General features: G+C 48.0%; 1 protein-coding gene across 1 annotated transcript in view; it reads left to right on the top strand.

Moving 5' to 3' along the window:
• LOC137353176 (inositol-trisphosphate 3-kinase A-like) overlaps positions 1-17487 on the top strand; it is a 105729-nt gene that overhangs the window by 11553 nt on the left and 76689 nt on the right. Inside the window, exon 3 of the mRNA XM_068019223.1 lies at positions 4774-5238. Within this exon, the coding sequence (XP_067875324.1) occupies positions 4774-5238 (465 nt within the window). The remainder of the gene's footprint in view (positions 1-4773; positions 5239-17487) is intronic.

The raw sequence follows: 17487 nt of genomic DNA, 5'->3' as shown, positions 1-17487 counted from the left end.
TTGTGAGAGTTCCTGCCTCTACCACCCCTTCAGGCAGTGGTATATTCCAAATTCCAACCACTCTCTGGGTGAAATTTTTTTTCCTCAAATCCCCTCTAAACCTCCTGTCCCTACCTTAAATCTATGCCCCCTGGTTACTGACCTCTCCGCTAAGGGAAAAAGTTTCTTCCTATCTAACCTATCAATGCCCCTCATAATTTTGTATACCTCAATCAGTTCCTCCCTCAGCCTGCTCTGCTCTAAGGAAAACAACCCTAGCCTATCCAGTCTCTCTCCATAGCTGAAATGCTCTAGCCCAGGCAACATCCTGGTGAATCTCCTCTGCACCCTCTCCAGTGCAATCACATCCTTCCTGTAGTGTGGTGACCAGAACTGTACAAAGTACTCCAGCTGTGGCCTAACAAGTGTTTTATACAGCTGCATCATAACCTCCCTGCTCCTATATTCTATGCCTCAGCTAATAAAGGCAAGTATCCCATATGCCTTCCTAACCACCTCATCTACCTGTGCTGCTGCCTTCAGTGATCTATGGACAAGGTCCCTCTGACCCTCTGTACTTCCTAGGGTCCTACCACCCACTGTATATTCCCTTGCCTTGTTAGTCCTCCCAAAATGCATCACCTCAGACTTCTCAGGATTAAATTCCATTTGCCACTGCTCTGCCCATCTTACCAGCCCATCTATATTTTCCTGTAATCTAAGGCTTTCCTCCTCACTATTTACGACACCACCAATTTTGGTGTCATCTGCGAACTTACTGATCATATCTCCTATATTCACATCTAAATCATTAACGTACACTACAAACAGCAAGGGCCCCAGCACCGATCCCTGTGGTACACCACTGGTCACAGGCTTCCAATCACAAAAACAACCCTCGACCATCACCCTCTGCCTCTTGCCACTAAGCCAATTTTGGATCCAATTTGCCAAATTACCCTGGATTCCATGGGCTTTTACCTTCTTAACCAATCTCCCATATGGGACCTTATCAAAAGCCTTACTGAAGTCCATGTAGACTACATCAACTGCTTTACCCTCATCTACACACCTAGTCACCTCCTCGAAAAATTCAATCAAATGTTTCGACATGATCTCCCCCTGACAAAGCTATGCTAACTATCCTTGGTTAATCCCTGCCTCTCCAAGTGGAGATTAATCCTGTCCCTCAGAATTTTTTCCAATAGTATATATAATAATATTAGACTCTATCAAGTCCCCTCTGGACCATGACCCCACCACCGAACATCAAGCCACCGTCCAAAGGACTGTCACTGACCTCATCTCCTCTGGAGATCTTCCCTCTACAGCTTCCAACCTCATAGTCCCGCAGCCCCGAACAGCCCGCTTCTACCTCCTTCCCAAAATCCACAAACGGGACTGTCCCGGCAGACCCATTGTGTCAGCCTGCTCCTGCCCCACTGAGCTTATTTCTTCCTATCTAGACTCTATCTTTTTTCTGCTGGTCCAGTCTCTTCCCACCTACATCCGTGACTCTTCTGACGCCCTACTTCATTTTGACAATTTCCAGTTTCCTGGTCCCAACCGCCTCCTCTTCACTCTGGACGTCCAATTGCTCCATCTCTTCACTCTGGACCTCCATCCCCCACCAGGATGGTTTGAGGGCTCTCCGCTTCTTCCTGGAACAGAGGCCCAACCAGTCCCCATCCACCACCACCCTCCTCCGCCTGGCTGAACTTGTTCTCACATTGAACAACTTCTCCTTCAACTCCACGCACTTCCTTCAAGTAAAAGGTGTCGCTATGGGTACCCGCATGGGTCCTAGTTATGCCTGTCTTTTTGTGGGATATGTCGAGCATTCTTTGTTCCAGTCCTACTCAGGCCCCCTCCCCCAACTCTTTTTTCGGTACATTGATGACTGTATCGGTGCCGTTTCCTGCGCCCGCCCCGAACTGGAAAACTTTATCAACTTTGCTTCCAATTTCCACCCTTCTCTCACCTTTAAATGGTCCATCTCTGACACTTCCCTTCCCTTCCTCGACTTCTCTGTCTCCATCTCTGGGGATAGGTTGTCTACTGATATCCATTATAAGCCCACCGACTCCCACAGCTACCTTGACTACACTTCTTCACACCCTACCTCCTGTAAGGACTCCATTCCATTCTCCCAGTTTCTCCGTCTCCGACGCATCTGCTCTGATGATGCTACCTTCCATGACGGTGCTTCTGATATGACCTCCTTTTTCCTCAACCGAGGATTTCCCCCCACTGTGGTTGACAGGGCCCTCAACCGTGTCCGGCCCATTCCCCGCACCTCTACCCTCACCCCTTCCCCTCCCTCCCAGAACTGTGACAGGGTTCCCCTTGTCCTCACTTTCCACCCCATCAGCCTCCATATCCAAAGGATCATCCTCCGCCACCTCCAGCGTGATGCCACGACCAGTCGCATCTTCCCCTCCCTTCCCCTGTCAGCATTCCGAAGGGATCGTTCCCTCCGCGACACCCTGGTCCACTCCTCCATTACCCCCACCACCTGGTCCTCGTCCCATGGCACCTTCCCCTGCAATCGCAGGAGGTGTAATACCTGCCCATTTACCTCCTCTCTCCTCACTATCCCAGGCCCCAAACACTCCTTTCAGGTGAAGTAGCGATTTACTTGTACTTCTTTCAATGTAGTATACTGTATTCGCTGCTCACAGTGTGGTCTCCTCTACATTGGGGAGACCAAGCGCAGACTGGGTGACCGCTTTGCGGAACATCTCCGCTCAGTCCGCAAGCAGGACCCTGAGCTTCCGGTTGCTTGCCATTTCAACACCCCCCTGCTCTCATGCTCACATCTCTGTCCTGGGATTGCTGCAGTGTTCCAATGAACATCAACGCAAGCTCGAGGAACAGCATCTCATCTACCGATTAGGCACACTATAGCCTGTCGAACTGAACATTGAGTTCAATAATCTCAGAGCATGACAGCCCCCCATTTTACTTTCATTTTTAGTTATTTTTTCTTCTTTTTTTTTAACATTTTTTTTTACAATCTTTTTTTTTGCATTTATTTCATTTCATCTTAGTTTGTTCAGTTGTCTTACCCACTGTTTTTTTTTCAGGTTTGCACTTGCTGCTGTTCAATATTCAGTGCATTAACACCTAATCTGTACTAATGCGTGGTCTTTCAACACACCATTAACATATTGTTTGCCTTTGCTCCGTGACCTTTTGGTCAGCCATGTGGCCTTGTCCAATCGACACCTTCTCCTTTGTTATCTCTTGCCCCACCCCCACCTCACTTGCTTATAACCTGTGACTTTTCTAATATTTGTCAGTTCCGAAGAAGGGTCACTGACCCAAAACGTTAACTCTGCTTCTCTTTCCACAGATGCTGCCAGACCTGCTGAGTGATTCCAGCATTTCTTGTTTTTATCCCCTCAGGATCTTATATGTTTCAATAAGATTATCTCTCATTCTAATGGACACCTGGCAGTAGCAAGCAATCAAAATCCTGATTGAAGAAGGAAAGAAAATGGAGCAGAGAAGGAAGCAGCAGATTGATTGACCAGAGGCTTGGGATTGCATAGCATTATGCTTGATATACAGGAAAAAGACAGAATCGCAAGGAGGCAGCCAACTGTGTAACAGCCCCGACAACCAATTTTATCTGCAACACCTGTGGAAGAGTCTGTAACTCTAGAATTGGCCTTTATAGCCACTCCAGGCACTGCTTCACAAACCACTGACCATCTCCAGGCACTTACCCATTGTCTCTCGAGACAAGCAAGCCAAAGAAGACAACAAGGAAACAAGCCATTCAGCCCTACCAGTCTTTGCCAGCATTTATGCTCCACTTGAGCCTCTTCCCAACTTTCCTCAAATAAATCTATCATCGTGACCCTCTATTTCCTTCTCCATCATATGCTTGTCTAGCTTCCCCTTATATGCATCTGCACTATTCCCTATAATTACAGCAGTTGGAGGGGGAGCTGACAGGCTGATTGCCAGGAGGAGGAGCTGACAGGCTGATTGACAGGAGGAGGAGCTGATTGACAGGAGGAGGAGCTGACAGGCTGATTGACAAAAGGGGTAGAGGGAGGAGCTGACAGACTGAGAGGAGGAGGAAGAGCTGATAGGCTGATTGACAAAAGGGGTAGGGGGAGGAGCTGACAGACTGACAAATGGAGTAGGGGGGAGCTGACTGACTGATTGCGAGGAGGAGGAGCTGACAGGCTGATTGACAGGAAGTGGAGTTGCCCGACTGATTAACAGAAGCAGTGGGAAGAAGAGCTGACAGGCAGAGTGACAGGAGGAGCTGATAGGCTGATTGCCAGGAGGAGGAGCTGTCATGCTGATTGACAGGAGGAGGAGCTGACAGGCTGATTGACAGGAGGAGGAGGAGCTGACAGGATGATTGACAGGAGGTGGAGGAGGAGGAGCTGACAAACTGATTGACAGGAGATGGAGGAGGAGGAGCTGTCATGCTGATTGACAGGAGGAGGAGCTGACAGGCTGATTGACAGGAGGAGGAGGAGCTGAGGCTGATTGACAGGAGGAGGAGGAGCTGACAGGATGATTGACAGGAGGTGGAGGAGGAGGAGCTGACAAACTGATTGACAGGAGATGGAGGAGGAAGAGCTGAGGCTGATTGACAGGAGGTGGAAGAGGAGGGGCTGACAGGCTGATTGACAGGAAGGGAGGAGGAGGAGCTGACAGGCTGATTGACAGGAGGCAGTGAGCTTCTGTGACCTAACGGAAAAGCGGTGAAGGGGCGGGGCCCCTTGTTGATTGACGGTTTTTTAAAAGAGGCTGGGCCGGTGACGTCAGGGCCCGTGTTGGTCCCGCCCCCTTCTGGAGGAATCTGGAAAGCGGCGGCAGCAGCGGGCGGCGGTAGACAGCCCGGGGTGTCCGCCTGAGGAGCGGCGCCGCTCGGGCCCTTGCGATGCGGGGAGTCGGAGTTTGATGAAAAGTCCCGAGAGCGCGATCGGCCCGGGCCAGGCCGAGGCGGCCGGTATCTGCAGGCCCATCCCGCAGCTGATTGTGACCCAACACGACTCACTGCTCGGCCGCGAGCGGGCAGCCGAGGAGCAGCCGGACGAGGAATCCCGATCCTCGGACAGCGGCTGCGGCGGCTCCCCGGCCCCCTCGCTGCTGCTCCGCAAGCTCTCGGGCTCTTCGCTCTCCTCCGCCGGCCTCTCCTCGTCTTTCGAGGAGTCCGAGGACGATTTCAGCCCCTGCAGCGACGCCGAGATCCAGCAGCCGCAGCACCTGAGCCTGGAGGACGGCCTCGGGGTAAGTGTAACTGGGGTCGGGGGTGGAGGAGTGAGAGTGAGGGGAGGAGGATTGGTCCGGGCATTCACCCCCCCCCCCACCCGGCAACCATCACCCCCCTCCCCACCCGGCAACCATCACCCCCCTCCCCACCCGGCAACCATCACCCCCCTCCCCACCCGGCAACCATCACCCCCCTCCCCACCCGGTAACCATCACCCCACTCTTCCCCCCCCCCCTCCCCACCCGGCAACCATCACCCCCCTCTTCCCCCCCTCCCACCCGGCAACCATCACCCCCTCCCACCCGGCAACCATCACCCCCTCCCACCCGGCAACCATCACCCCCTCCCACCCGGCAACCATCACCCCCTCCCACCCGGCAACCATCACCCCCTCCCACCCGGCAACCATCACCCCCTCCCACCCGGCAACCATCACCCCCTCCCACCCGGCAACCATCACCCCCTCCCACCCGGCAACCATCACCCCCTCCCACCCGGCAACCATCACCCCCTCCCACCCGGCAACCATCACCCCCTCCCACCCGGCAACCATCACCCCCTCCCACCCGGCAACCATCACCCCCTCCCACCCGGCAATCATCACCCCCTCCCACCCGGCAATCATCACCCCCTCCCACCCGGCAATCATCACCCCCTCCCACCCGGCAATCATCACCCCCTCCCCCCCCCCCCTCCCACCCGGCAATCATCACCCCCTCCCCCCCCCCCCTCCCACCCGGCAATCATCACCCCCTCCCCCCCCCCCCTCCCACCCGGCAATCATCACCCCCTCCCCCCCCCCCCACCCACCCGGCAATCATCACCCCCACCCGGCAATCATCACCCCCACCCGGCAATCACCCCCCCCACCCGGCAACCATCACCCCCCTCCTCTCCACCTCCACCTCCCACCCGGCAATCATCACCCACCCCCCCTTCCCCCTCCCACCCGGCAATCATCACCCACCCGGCAACCATCACCCCCCCTCCCGGCAACCATCACCCCCTCTCCCAGCCCCATCCCTCTGGCAATCGCACCCACCCCCCAGCCATCACTCCCTCCCATATTAGTTCTCCCACTGATAACCCACCTCGCCCCCCACCCCCCGATTCGCTGTCCCCGTAATGCCCTGGTTCTTCCCCACCCCCCCTGCCAATCCCCATCATTTGCTGTCTTCCCCTCCCCCCCCCCCCCCCCCCCACCATTTCCCCAAGCCCCCAGGAACCCTCCCATCCAGGCCTCCTGCCCCAGTCTGAGGTTAGGAGTAACCCCTCAGTTGAATGCTTTGTTTCTGAAGATTAGATGCCGGGGTCAGGCATGGAGGGGTGATGTAGCCATGCTTGGTGTGGGGGAGGTATGGGGGTGATGGGGTCATGGCAGGGGCCGAGGGGTTGACAGACCTGCAGGAGGAGGCAGAGGGGGTGATGGGGTCACGGCAGGGGCCGAGGGGTTGACAGACCTGCAGGAGGAGGCAGAGGGGGTGATGGGGTCACGGCAGGGGCCGAGGGGTTGTCAACTTGCAGGAAGAGGCAGAGAGGTGATGGGAAGAGGAGTTCAGGATACAGGTACGATGTACCTTCAGGAGCGCAGCTATCAGGCTGGTCTGGTTGGTTGGTTGTGTGCTGTGTAAGTTAATGTTGAAGGCATGGGCTCTTAGTCTGGACTGAAATGATTGCTTTTCTGTTTTCTTGGTTTTCGTTTCTGATTTCCAACAGTTTGCTGCTTTTTTAATTTGAACTGTACATTTTAATTTTCTGTGTTAGATTAATATGGTTATTAAATGTTATTTAAATCATAAATCTCTTGTACTATGCCATGTTCTATTGCTGATAAAGGGAATTGTTCTAGTTTTGAGCATTTGCTGCTGTTCAGCTCTGTGTACTTGTGACCTGCTGTTATTTATGCCAAACTATACTGATTGGAAATATTTTATTTATTTCATGCTGTGCATAGTCAGCAATATTGTTCTAATGTTTTTGTTCTGTGGCTATAGGTCTATTTTTGGCACAGACCAAATACTTAGAGGGAAGGGTTCAGTAGTCCCGTTCGCCTTTCAGTGTTTATCACAGAGTGCAGCACTGTTAACGGCCGTGGGTGGTGTTGCATTGAGACAAGCTGCTTGTATACATTTTACGTTATCTGGCTCTTGTTGGTATACTGATGCTAATTCCCTCCTGGACCTCCAAGGGATTGTTGCTCATGTGTGGCACCAGAATGTTTTACCATGGATGCATCAGAGCTAAACCCGATCAATTCCTCTCCTGACCCAGTAGGATTTAGTCATTAATGAGCAGGGCCTGGAGCACTGGCTGGTTATTTTAACCTTCCCTTCCCTAACTCAGGAATGCTGAAGGCAATTGCAGTAGTCCAGCTGAGGTCAACGAACCAAGAACAGACTGGGAATTAAAACTGGGTCAGTGTTGCACTGAATGTCTTCAAGCATTTCCCACTTAGCATCCTCTGTAAACATGAGCTCATTCAAATCTCTGCCCTTGTCTTAACGCACAGCAGGTCCCGTTCGCCATTCACTGTGTTCGCTGACCTACACTGGCTGCTAGTTTGGCAACACCTCAATTTTAAAATTCTCATCCTTTTTTCAGCTCCCTCCATGGCATCCCTATCTCTCAAATCTCCTCCAGCCCTACACAATCCTCAGATTTTTACTCTGCACCAATTCTGGCCTCTTGCGGATCTTTGATTTTAATTGCTCTACTATTGACAGCCGTGCTTTCAGCTGTCAAGGCCTTAAGCTCTGGAATTCCCTCCCTAAACCCCTCTACCTGGTTCCACTCCTTTAAGATGCTCCTTAAAACCTGCCTTTCTGACCAAGCTTTTGGTCATCTGTCTTAACATCTCCTTATGTGGCTTGGTGTCATATTATGTTTGATTACACTGCTGTGGAACTGCTTGAGATGCTTTATTACGTGCTGGATAGTTGCGTGTTGTTGTCAGCTTGACTCAGTTAGTAACACTCTCATCTGTCAGCCAGAAGGTTCAAGTCCCACTCCAGAAACTTGAGCACATAATCTAGGCTGACATTCCAGTGCAGTACTGAGGGAGTGAGATGCTGAACTGAAGATACCACAACACTGTTAAAGTAGGGCAGGGGAGTTCTCCCAAGTCAAGGCCAATATTTATCCTTCAACCAATATCACTTTAAGAAGAAACAATTGATCTGGTCATTATGACATTGCTGCTTGTGGGAGATTGCTAAGCGCAATTTGGCTGCTGCATATCCTGCATTAAAGCAGTGACTACACTCCGAAAGTACCTCATTGGCTGTGAAGCGCTCTGAAGTGTCTTAAGGATGTGAAAGGCACTACAAAAATGCAATGTCAACTGACTGTGGTGGAGGAAAGACGTGTGTGTTTATTCTGACTGGATTGTGGGATTATAAAGATTTGGGTGTGTGTGAATAATATCTTCCATGTAGCAACCAGGAGCATTATCTCTAAAATCATGCTTGGTGTAATTACTTGGACTTTATCTCTTGTTGTAACTCCTTGAAAAAAATCCATAGTGATTAAGCAAGAAAAGTGAACAAAATAGCTACGTTTGTACATTTTACACAGGGTAGCGATATTCCTGGAGATTGAGGACACTGTGTCACTGTCCTCCACACGTGTAAATGCTGGCAACACTCGGCAGATCAAGCAGCATGTATATAGAGAGAGAGGAAGAGTTAATGTATCATGTCGGTGATTGTTACTGTGACTAGCTCGGCACCTGCAGATGAATGTATTGTATTATGAAAGCCTCGTGTGTGCGTGTGCATATTATATATATCTGTGGCTAGGTCTGATGTTTGTGTTGTGACCAGGTTGCTGTGATTAAGCTCAGTGTGAGCAGTGTTGTAACCGACAACCCGCCGGCACTGCTATTAATAAATCGTGTGCTTGGGCTGAGACTCCCAAAGGAATTCCAGAAATCTGAGTAATTACTGTTTAACTGATGGTAGTTTCAGAAAAGAAACCTCCCTTTTGTCATGAGATGACTTGGAGGAATGGAACACTTTTTTTTTAACATTGAGTAATGCGGGAGACTAGACTAAGCTACAATGAAGCGATTTGATACTATTCCTGGTGGATAATCACTGCATTTGAGTATTCGTGAGGTAAAGGTGAAGAGAGTTGTATTTATATTGGGCTTCACCAATCCACACAGTCAGGCTTGTTTTGGTGCAGTTAATGATATTTAGGATAATGTTCTGAGCCAATAACACACGACTAACGGCAAGAGAAATCACCAGTGCTTTGTTGCTGAATTTGTAAAAAATTCTTTGATAGGATGTGGGTGTCGTTGGCAATGCCAGCATTTGTTGCCCATCCCTAATTGCCCTCACAGCTGAATGGCTTGCTAGCCCCATTTCAGAGGGCAGATAAGAGTCAGCCACATTGCTGTGGGTCTGGAGTCACATATCAGCTAGATTGGGTAATGGCAGCAGATTTCCTTCCCTAAAGGACATTAGTGAACGAGATGGGTTTTTATGACAATTGATAGTCTCAGTAATGGTTCCATGAAACTAGCTTTCAATTCCAGATTTTTTTTTGTTAATTAATTGAATTTAAATTCCACCAGCTGCCGTGGTGGGATTTGAACCCATGTTCCCAGGGCATGAGCCTGGGCCTCATTATTATTAGTTCAGTTACATTACTACTATGCCACTGCCTCTCCCTAATCAGAAACACTGAGGACACTATGGGAACAAAAACCCCTTCTCCTCCCACCCTCACCCCTCACCCCAGCCAACATCGCAGGTACTAAGAGTTACATAGAAATTATATCACAGAAATAGGCTGTTCAGCCCAACCAGTCTGTGCTAGTGTTTAACCCTCACACCAGCAGTGTCCTAATCCCACCTTCTTTCCTCCCTTCTAACCAGTTTTCTCTCCTCCCCCTAATTCCATGCTCCTAATCTTCTCCAATTGTCTCCAGGGTGACCCCTTGACTATGACTTGCTGAGAGTCCCTGTACTGTCACTGGAGTTCCCTGCCAGAATCGTGACAGGGTTCCCCTTGTCCTCACTTTTCATCCCACCATCCTCCATATCCAAAGGATCATCCTCCGCCATTTTCGCCACCTCCAGCATGATGCCACTACCAGTCGCATCTTCCCCTCCCTTCACCTGTCAGCATTCCGAAGGGATCGTTCCCTCCGCGACACCCTGGTCCACTCCTCCATTACCCCCACCACCTCGTCCCCGTCCCAGGGCACCTTCCCTTGCAATCGCAGGAGGTGTAATACCTGCCCATTTACCTCCTCTCTCCTCACTATCCCAGGCCCCAAACACTCCTTTCAGGTGAAGCAGCGATTTACTTGTACTTCTTTCAATGTAGTATACTGTATTCGCTGCTCACAGTGTGGTCTCCTCTACATTGGGGAGACCAAGCGCAGACTGGGTGACCGCTTTGCGGAGCATCTCCGCTCAGTCCGCAAGCAGGACCCTGAGCTTCCGGTTGCTTGCCATTTCAACACTCCCCCCTGCTCTCATGCTCACATCTCTGTTCCTGGGATTGCTGCAGTGTTCCAGTGAACATCAACGCAAGCTCGAGGAACAGCATCTCATCTACCGACTAGGCACACTACAGCCTGCCGGACTGAACATAGAGTTCAATAATTTCAGAGCATGACAGCCCCCCATTTTACTTTCATTTTTAGTCATTTTTAGTCTTTTTTTTTTACATTCCTTTTTACAATCTTTTTTTGCATTTATTTCATTTCATCTTAGTTTGTTCAGTTTGCTTACCCACTGTTTTTTTCAGGTTGTTTTTCTTCAGGTTTGCACTTGCTGCTGTTCAATATTCAGTATATTCACACCTAATCTGTACTAATGCTTTGTCTTTCAACACAGCATTAACATATTGTTTGCCTTTGCTCCGTGACCTTTTGGTCAGCGATGTGGCCTGGTCCAATCTGCACCTTCTCCTTTGTTATCTCTTGCCCAACCCCCACCTCACTTGTTTATAATCTGTGACTTTTCTAATATTTGTCAGTTCCGAAGAAGGCTCGCTGACCCGAAACGTTAACTCTGCTTCTCTTTCCACAGATGCTGCCAGACCTGCTGAGTGATTCCAGCATTTCTTGTTTTTGTCCCTGCCCACCATGTTCACCTCCTCACAAGACTTGATTGTGTTTGCCAAGCATGATCTTGCTTTCTGAAATTGATATTGGCTGCTTCTAATCTCTTCATTTATATATTTGATCAATCAATTTTTAATTCAAGATTTCAAAACATTCCATACAACAGACGTTAGACTAACTGGCCTGCAATTACCTGGATTACCCACCAGTGCTGTATCCCAGTGTTGTACAGTGACAGACCTGTACCCACCAGTGCTGTATCCCAGTGTTATACAGTGACAGACCTGTACCCACCAGTACTGTATCCCAGTGTTATACAGTGACAGACCTGTACCCACCAGTACTGTATCCCAGTGTTATACAGTGACAGACCTGTACCCACCAGTACTGTATCCCAATGTTATACAGTGACAGACCTGTACCCACCAGTACTGTATCCCAGTGTTTCCTTTGGCTGTAGATATTACAGTCCCTACCTCTTAAAACAGCCCCGATTAAAATGGGCAGTCGCATATATCGGCCAAAACGTGATGACCATTATCCATTTCAATGTTGCAGCTGATAGTGTCTTAAGTGCTTCATTTATTTTGGGCAGTAACAATTGTACATACTTACTTTTTAACACCTAGTCAAGGAGCGAACACCTTGTTAATATTCAATTTGCTTTTTCTGTACTTCAGCCCTTCTGAACCTTGTAAGATGGTGTGGTATTATGGTTTCTACCAGACGCTGACTCCAGTTTAATTGTTGCATTGTATGCAGTCTTGTTTAGTTTATTCAGTGATGATCTACAACATTCTTGTTCATTTCCTCTAATAGGGCTGCCCTGTTATGCCAGCCATTGGGTATAGCGGGCAAATGCATTTGTTGGCATGTGAGTGCTTATGCAGTGGGGACTATACACTGGCCTCTCTAATCCTCTGTCTCCCAGATGCATTCAAAAGGGCCCAGAAAAATGATTTCTTGGTCCTCTGCTATTTCTTCCCCCATTTTCCTTGGCATCCCTATTTGTATTGTCTCAGGACCCAGCATTTTGTAACTAACTTCTCTAATTCTATCTTTTATTTCTTAGAATATCTCTCGACTCACTTTTATCCAATTCAGGATTTACCACTTCCCAAACTCCTTTGTAAACACTGAAGTGAAGGACTTGTTAAATATCTCTGCCAAGTTCTGATTATCCACAATGAACTCACTCACCTCTACCAGTGGTCCCACCTCACTTCCAGCAAATCCACTTTTACTGATGTATTTGTTTACTGTTTGTATACTGCTTTTAATACCTTTGATTCTGCCCTCATACTTTCCCCTTGCTTTTCTTATACTTTCTTGAAATGCTTAATTGCTCATTCACCTATTTAATTATTTTTCATCTTGCCTACAGGCCCTTCTATGCCCTCTTTGTTGACCTGAAAGTAATATCAGTTTACCCAGGGAAAAGTGCCACCAAAGTCTCTACCCATCAGTACTGTATCCCAGTGTTGCACTGTGACAGACCTGTATTCACAGTGGAGCTACCCCAATGTTATACAGTGATAGACCTGTATCCCAGTGTTATACAGTGACGGACCTGTACCTACCACTATGGAAGGATAAAATCTGCACTGCAGTCCTGGATCTGTGTGAGCTGCAGCTCAGATGTGGTGAAAGGCACAACCCAGTCTTGGTTCCATTGCTTCCAGTTTACCTGCATTCTTAGCTGTTCTCGCACATTGGAATGTAAAGTTTGGCTGTTTTATGCAGCTAGCATGACATGTTGTAACTCAGAGATTCTTCCTTCATTTGGAAATAACTGACGCAACTCCCTCAGCCTTGCCCTGTGCTTTGTGGTTATGACAGATGATATTTCATAACCCATCATGGTCTACCTTTCTGCAGATAAATTATATCTCCTGTTATATTTGCAACATAGGGAAGCAGCGAGGACCAGAAAAGGCTCTGCAGCCCATTATACCTGTCCAAAAATTGAATCCTGCTCCCTCTGCCAATTGCATTCCCAGACAGGATATTGTGTCCGGTCTAGTCGCCCCTGTAATGTTAATTTCCTTCCCTCTGCAGATGCTGGCTATTTCAGCATTTTGATTTTTGCTTATGTTCCAAAGTCCCTTTTTTATTGTTTTTTTGGAAAATTGAAGCTGTTCAGCCTGGTTTTAGATTATGACCATCATGAAATGGATTGCTTCCCCCGTCTTAATCTGCTGCTGAAGTCTCTGGAGTGTGGACTTAAACCCACAACCTTCTGACTCTGAGATGAGACTGCTTCTCACCGAACTGCAACTGATTTTAATTTTTGAGCAAATTAAGGCACATGATATTAAAGGGAATATAACTGTGAATAGATTGTGGGGGGGAGGGGGGACAGAAAGCGATGATTAGCAGGAAAGAGATGTTTTGGATAGGTAGGGCAGTGGTGTGTCCCAGGTATTTGTCCTGAGACCTCTTGTTATTAATTTATGTAACTGATTTGGGCACATGAATGAGGTGGAATAATAAACAGAGGAGTGATGCCAAAAGATGTGGGTTAGCAGAGTGGGTAGATGCAGGGAAGGGAGCAGTTAATATTAAATATAAAATCAAGGAAATGATGTGGAGTTTGTGCAAAACATTGGTTAGGCCCCAGTTGGAATATTGCATACAATTCTGGGCATCTCCTTACAGGAAGAATATTGTTATGACCAGGTGAGAAAGAGGTCTAGGGTTCCATTTCACCCTTCACCTGGTCTTACTGTAACAGGGTTTAATTTTAAACACAGTGTTTTGAGCTTCCCCTTGGTGAATCCTTGTTCACTGCTTTCCAATTATAAGGCAAAGAAACTAGCACAAACAGGCTTTCTTAGGTTTAAAGAAGAAAAGTTGAAATTTATTGAGCTTAAACTCTAATTCAGTTAATACCTACGGATACACGACGCGCCCACGCTAACATGCATACGTGATACACACATGCGGATAGGGACAGAAAGAGCAGAAGGAAAAATAAAGTAGAAAAGTTTGAGGCAATATTTGAAGAGGGTTTTTTTGTTACTGTGCTTCGAGCTTGCTGTAAAGTCCTTGATTGTAGGTAGATCTTGTTCTTTGTTGGGGCCCAGTATTCTTCCTAAACCTTGTTCACTGTAGGAGACTTTTCTCTCTCGGGGTTCATGTGTCTTTAGTGGGTTTTGGAGTTCCGTGAGAAAGAGATTGGAACAGGCAGGAGAGGCTGTGGCGAGCAGCCAGGAGAGGTCTTTTCAAACCAGGAGCAAACAACTTTCTGCCCACACTGTTAGTACAAATTCAAAAAACTCCAGTTGCCCAGCAGGGTAGTCATGTGACTAGCTGGTTTGACCATGTCCGTTTGTGTATTCGGCCATCTTAGCAGTCAACCTGGAATGTGAGCTCCCCCACCTTCAATGTCTGGTGATCTAAAGTCCATTGTGGGTTGAATGTCAGGGAATGGCTGCTTTGGCCTTCCAAACACTGCCTGTTAATATGCTAATGTATTTTCCAGCCACGGCTGATCTGTTCAACAAGTCCTCCCCTCACTCCAGTAACAGTTTAAAATCAATGTTCATGACAAAATTAATGTGCCTCATTCTTGGCAGGTGGGGGGCCTAGCATGACACTATCAAGCCATTGAAAGGATGGCAGTGATGATTCACTCAGGTGATCCTAGGGACAAGAGGTTTTAGTTAGGAAGGAATGACTCAGAAAGTTAAGGGTTTCTTTTCTCACTGGAGCAGAGAACGGGATGGGAGATTGAGAGAAATTTCAGCAATTACGGAAATTTGAGAAGGAAATTGAGGTTAAACGAGTGGGCACATGGAATTGGGATTAACACCAACGTGGACTGGTTGTGCTGGAGGCCTATTTCTGTGTTGTAATTCTATGTATTCTATAGCAAAAGATTGTTTCTATTGGTTGGTAACAGAAACTTGCAATTATACAGTGTTTTTAATGTAGTAAAAACATCACAAGGTGCTTCACAGAAATGTTCTGAAACAAAATTTGATAGTGACAGTTTATTTTTCTTTCATGGGATGTCAGCGTCGCTGGCAAGGCCAGCATTTGTTGCCCATCTCCAGTAACAGGACAGGAGCTTAGTCAAAGAGATAGACATGAAGAAGTAACTTGAAGGAGGAGATAGAGGTTTATGGAGGGAATTGCAAAGCTTTGGGCCTAGGCAGCTGAAAGCACGGCCACATTGGTGGAGCAATTAAATTTGGGATGTGAAAGAGGCCAGAATTAGAGAAGCGCAGAGATTGTGGAGGATTGTGGGGCTGGAGGAGGTTACAGAGATCGGGAGGAGTGACCAAATGGAAGGATTTGAAAACAAGGATGTGCATTTTTAAATTGAGGCAATTCAGTATCGGGGGACATCAGCTGAGGGTTAACAGCAGTTGACTAAAGAAAGAACGTGGAAGAATTTATTTCTCCCTAGGTTATTTGGACATGGGTTAGAGATTCTTCTTGGTGATCTTTCGTTTTTGTGGCCAGCTGCACAACAGAGCAGTGCAATAGCATGACACGAGGTAGCATAGTTATGTTGCTGGACTGGTAACCTGGAGGCTTGGACTGGCAGTCTGGAGGCCTGAGTTCAAATCCCACCACAGCAGCTGGGTAATTAAAACTTATTTAATGAAATAAAGATCTAATAAAATAATATCAGTAATGGAGACCATGAAACTACCAGATTATCATTAAAACCCATTTGGTTCACACCGTCCTTACCTGGTTGGGTCTATGACTCCAGACCCACAGCAATGTTGACTCTTAACTGTGCTCTTAAATAGCCGAGCAGGCCACTCGTTTGTGATCAAGAAGGCGGCTCATCAGCGTCTTCTCGAGAGCAATTTCGGATGGGCAATAAATTTTGGCCTTACCAACAATGACCCCCATTCCATGAATGAATAAAAAGAAATTAGATCTGTCTCTGGATCAGGGGACATTCACGCATTATTTTGACTGAAACCAATTATGAAGAAATAGAAGCAAATCTTAGACTTGAAGGAGGGGGAGAAGATAGGAACTGAAATAGAAATGGTTAAATCTGAGCACTATTGAGAGTTAAATTGTGGAGTTAAATTCAGACTGCACTGTGAGCACTGCACCCAGTTCTGGGCAGACTGCACAGTGAGCACTGTTCTGGGCACAGTTCTGGTCAGCAAGAAACAAAAGAAATTCATGTACTGGAGGGCGACTAATAAGAGGCCCAAGGCTTGCTATGAGAAATAATTGGAGAAATTTTCAGGTCGAGGGACAGATTTTGTAGAGGAATGAAAAAGGTCTGATGCCCTTCACACTTTGAGTGCCCCCCTCCTCTCCATTCCCTCGCTCCCTCTCTGAGTGCCCCCTTCTCTCTTAGTGTGCTCTCTCTCTCTCTCTCTGTTCCCCTCTCTCTCTTTTCTCCCCCCCCCCCCCTGATTGCACCCCCTCTCTCTCTCACTGAGTGCCTCTCTCTGTCCCTCCCCTCCTCCATCTCTCCCTCTCTCTGCCCACTCCCCCCCTCCCTCTCTTTCTCTCCCTCTTTCTTCCCACTCCTCCTTCTCTCTGTCTGGCCCATCGCGTGTGCACACGTGCTGTCTCTCTCTCTGGCTCAAATCTCTGTGCCCCGCCCAGATCTGTACACAACACTATGGATTTTTGGGTGAGACATCCTTCTATTCTGGTCCTGCACTGATTCACACACTTGGATGATTAAATAAAATGAGCGTGGAAATATCCGCTGGAAATGCTGATTCAGGGATTGGGAGGAAGTACTTTATCTCGTGTTGGTCCAGTCATTTCCTGTCTGAACAAGGCAATGTGGATAGAATCGTGATCAGAGATACAGAGCAGGAATGTTCTCCTTTTAGCTGTATAATTTTTTTTGGAAAACATGCACCTTCAGAGCTGGCTGCTGCTTAACTGCTGGGTTAGTAATGGTACCATCATAGACTGCATCCTCAGGATGTTCCACGCTTAGGACACAGAGGCCCAATTTCAATTGAAGCTCATTCCTACATACCACACACGACTCTCCCCCCTCCCCCAGGAGATGTGAAAAAGAACAGACACATTGCTCATTCAGGAACATGTGAGAAAACTTCCTCTCGAACCCTCAAGGTTGAATAGGCAAACCCCAAGAGGCCCCAAAACCCTTTGATCATTACCCACAATCCGCTGGGATTTCATAGCTTCTGGAAAGGCCAGAAGGAATCAGTTTTCATCA

This window comes from Heterodontus francisci, chromosome 40, assembly GCF_036365525.1.
Source record: "Heterodontus francisci isolate sHetFra1 chromosome 40, sHetFra1.hap1, whole genome shotgun sequence".
In the NCBI taxonomy this organism is placed as follows: Eukaryota; Metazoa; Chordata; class Chondrichthyes; order Heterodontiformes; family Heterodontidae; genus Heterodontus; species Heterodontus francisci.
Note: the sequence above shows the minus strand (reverse complement) of the source record. Positions and strands in the feature narration are given on the sequence as shown.